At 34.5% G+C, this 3,126-nt stretch overlaps 1 protein-coding gene across 1 annotated transcript; it reads left to right on the top strand.

Moving 5' to 3' along the window:
* Positions 1-678: 678 nt before the first annotated feature.
* On the top strand, positions 679-2,301 carry LOC127132411 (uncharacterized). The gene is made up of 3 exons (XM_051061362.1): positions 679-1,263; positions 1,464-1,708; positions 1,814-2,301. Exons 1-3 carry the CDS (start codon positions 796-798, stop codon positions 2,058-2,060), a joined length of 960 nt encoding a protein of 319 aa, XP_050917319.1. The 5' UTR covers positions 679-795; the 3' UTR covers positions 2,061-2,301.
* Positions 2,302-3,126: the final 825 nt, after the last annotated feature.

Below are 3,126 nucleotides of genomic sequence, written 5' to 3'. Positions count from 1 at the left end.
TATTAATATTCTAAAAATTATTCATTTTTATTAATAATATTTCAAAAATAACAATATCACAAATTATTATTATAATAATAATAATTATTATTTACTATTTACTATTTATTATAAATTATTTATTATTTATTTTAAATATTTTTTTATAAATAAATTATTATTATTTTTAATTAAATCAATTATATTAATTAAATATAAAATTAATATTTAAAAAACAATTATATTAATTCTAATTACAATTTAATATACTATTTAAAATAAAATAAAAAAAAAGAATTTCCTTTAGCAGCTCGTCACTTCAAGTGACGAGCCCATGAGGCCATAAATTTTGGTTCAATCCCTCGTCAATCCATATGCCGAGCCCTTGAGCCATAATTTCGTTCAGCACCCCCTCGTCACTTCAAGTGACGAGGCCCAAGAGAAAAAGGGGGCAATCTGGAATTTTTTTTTCAAAACAGGGCATATCAGAATTTTTTTTTCACATATGGGATATTTGGAGAAAAAACTCCAAAATTGACATTGGAAATTTTTTTAAGGAAGAAAAATCAAACCTGACAAAATTGGTACTAGTATTTTGCTATTGTAATAAACTTCATTTTTAAATTGATATTGACACTAAAATCAATAAAGATAAAGACAAATATAAAATACCTTTCCTCGCTATATAAACAACAATAAGTTTCTTCGTTGAAAACTTCGACATGATATAGTAGTAGTTTATTATTCGTGACTATCAAACAAACACTAGTTTAGTTTCTTTCCTCACAATTGCTGAGAAAAAGAAGAAAAAGGAAAATGGATGGAATAGAACACAGAACAGTGGAAGTGAATGGCATCAAAATGCATATCGCTGAGAAAGGCAAGGAAGGACCAGTTGTCTTGTTCCTTCACGGTTTCCCTGAACTCTGGTACTCATGGCGCCACCAGATTGCTGCTCTCGGTTCCCTCGGTTACCGCGCCGTGGCACCGGATCTCCGCGGTTACGGCGATACCGAAGCTCCCGCTTCAATAAGTAGCTACACAGGTTTTCATATGGTAGGTGACATCGTAGCTCTCATCGACTCACTCGGTGTTGAACAGGTATTCCTTGTTGCTCATGATTGGGGTGCTCTCATTGGATGGTATTTATGCATGTTTCGACCTGAAAGAATCAAAGCCTATGTTTGTCTCAGTGTTCCCTTTGTCCGTAGAAATCCTAAAATCAAAACCATTGATGGTAGGCGTGCTGCTTATGGAGATGATTATTATATCTGCAGATTTCAGGTCTTTACTTTTCCGATCTTATTTTTATCATTTAGAATCTTAGACTGAGTTGTGTTTGATGATGTTATAGAGCTCTTGCGGTGTTGTTCCCGGGGTCGAGGGATTAGTCTATGCTGCCCAGAGGATACTCTTTCTACCGGAAAAGAAAAAGAGAAATTGATGTAATGATATGTCATAATTGTTGTTGATCCTTATTACAGGAACCTGGCAAAATGGAAGCTGAGATGGCTGAAGTTGGCACTGCATATGTGCTGAAAAATATCCTCACAACAAGGAAAACTGGTCCTCCGATCCTTCCAAAGGGAGAATTTGGAACTGGATTCAACCCAGATACACCTGACACTTTACCCTCTTGGCTCACTGAAGACGATCTTGCTTATTACGTCTCCAAATTTGAGAAAACGGGCTTCACCGGAGGATTGAACTACTATAGAAACTTTAACTTGTAATTTTCTGTTTCTCTATGCTTGAACAATTGTTTTCCACAGATATTCAAGCAAGCATGAAAAGTGTCTCAATTCTAATGACAGTTAAACTATTTGTATTGCAGAAATTGGGAGCTCACAGCACCATGGAGTGGAGTCAAAATCAAGGTGCCTGTGAAATTCATTACAGGTGAATTAGACATAGTTTACACCACACCTGGCATGAAGGAGTATGTCCATGGTGGAGGATTCAAGGAAGACGTGCCCAATTTGGAGGAAGTGATTGTGCAAAAAGGTGTGGCTCACTTTAATAATCAAGAAGCAGCAGAGGAAATTAGCAATCACATTTACGAATTCATCAAGAAGTTCTGAGCTGATCCGCCTGTACTCTGTCCTCTTAATAACATGCCTGGAATTAGTCTCAGCAATGAGAAATTTTACATTTCTTAGAAATACCAGAAGAACTCAAAAATACCCTGTGGATTCTTCTTTATACCCCATAAAACACTTCCTCTTCTCTATCAATTTTTTTAATTATGGGTTGAAAATTTTTAGGTTCTAGAATTCGAACTTGCAAAACACCTAGTCAACATATTCAGATTATATTTGAAAATCTCCTATAACCTAAGAAATCTCTCCTCTTTCCCATCACTTCTTCTTTTAGTTGAAAGTTTTTGTATTCTAAAATCTGACTTTGCAAAATAAGGTATTTGAATTCTATAATAAAGAGAAATAGTTTTGCTCGACTATTTACATAGATTATGCACGAGTATTTTCACTATTGAAGGTACGTGAGGCCTCACTTTATGTTTTCTCTTAGAGCATGACTTTTTGCCTCTAATTTTCTTTGATTAGTAGTGTGTTAGTCTGATATTTTGGATCTCAACTCTCGACATATCAAGAACGAGAAAGAAGTAAAAATATGCTAAGTACTAAGTGACTAAGTTAGAGTGTTGACATACCGACTATTTCAATTAAGGTGGAGAGTTCGACTTGCCTATCATGTGTGATGAAATTTAGCATATTTTGGAGTCCAAAGACTAAATGGCTTTGCATCTCGAATGAGTTTTGGTTTGAAAGAGTATCAGGAACATACTAATAAGATTATAATCACTCTCTCTTCAAAACATATATAGAATCTCGAAAAGGTTTGTAATGACTTGAAGATAGGTTCGACAGCAACAGTTAAAAAATATAAGAGCAGATTGTTGAATTGGATAGCAGTTTAATGACTAAAGACACACAGAAGTAAAGCAAGAGCAGAAGGCCACATAATGGTCTATGTGTCGAGTCGTATGGATTTAACCGTTATTGACGTTTATTAGTGTTTAGTATATAAGTTGATCTCATTGTTGTGATTGAGGTTCACAAATTTTATCATTAATCTCTATAGAACTTAAAATACACAAGTCATGGAGAGAAACGAGTTTGTGAGAAG

Source organism: Lathyrus oleraceus, chromosome 3 (genome assembly GCF_024323335.1).
Source record: "Lathyrus oleraceus cultivar Zhongwan6 chromosome 3, CAAS_Psat_ZW6_1.0, whole genome shotgun sequence".
NCBI classification, from domain to species: Eukaryota; Viridiplantae; Streptophyta; class Magnoliopsida; order Fabales; family Fabaceae; genus Lathyrus; species Lathyrus oleraceus.
The sequence above is the reverse complement of the archived record's forward strand: the minus strand, read 5'-3'. Positions and strand labels throughout refer to the sequence as shown.

Excerpts from the sequence above, each read along its gene's own strand:
- LOC127132411 (XM_051061362.1), top strand. The coding sequence starts at position 796 with ATGGATGGAATAGAACACAGAACAGTGGAAGTGAATGGCATCAAAATG. Across the intron at positions 1,264-1,463 it reads ATTATATCTGCAGATTTCAG|GAACCTGGCAAAATGGAAGC; the intron begins GTCTTTACTTTT and ends TCCTTATTACAG. Across the intron at positions 1,709-1,813 it reads TACTATAGAAACTTTAACTT|AAATTGGGAGCTCACAGCAC; the intron begins GTAATTTTCTGT and ends TTTGTATTGCAG.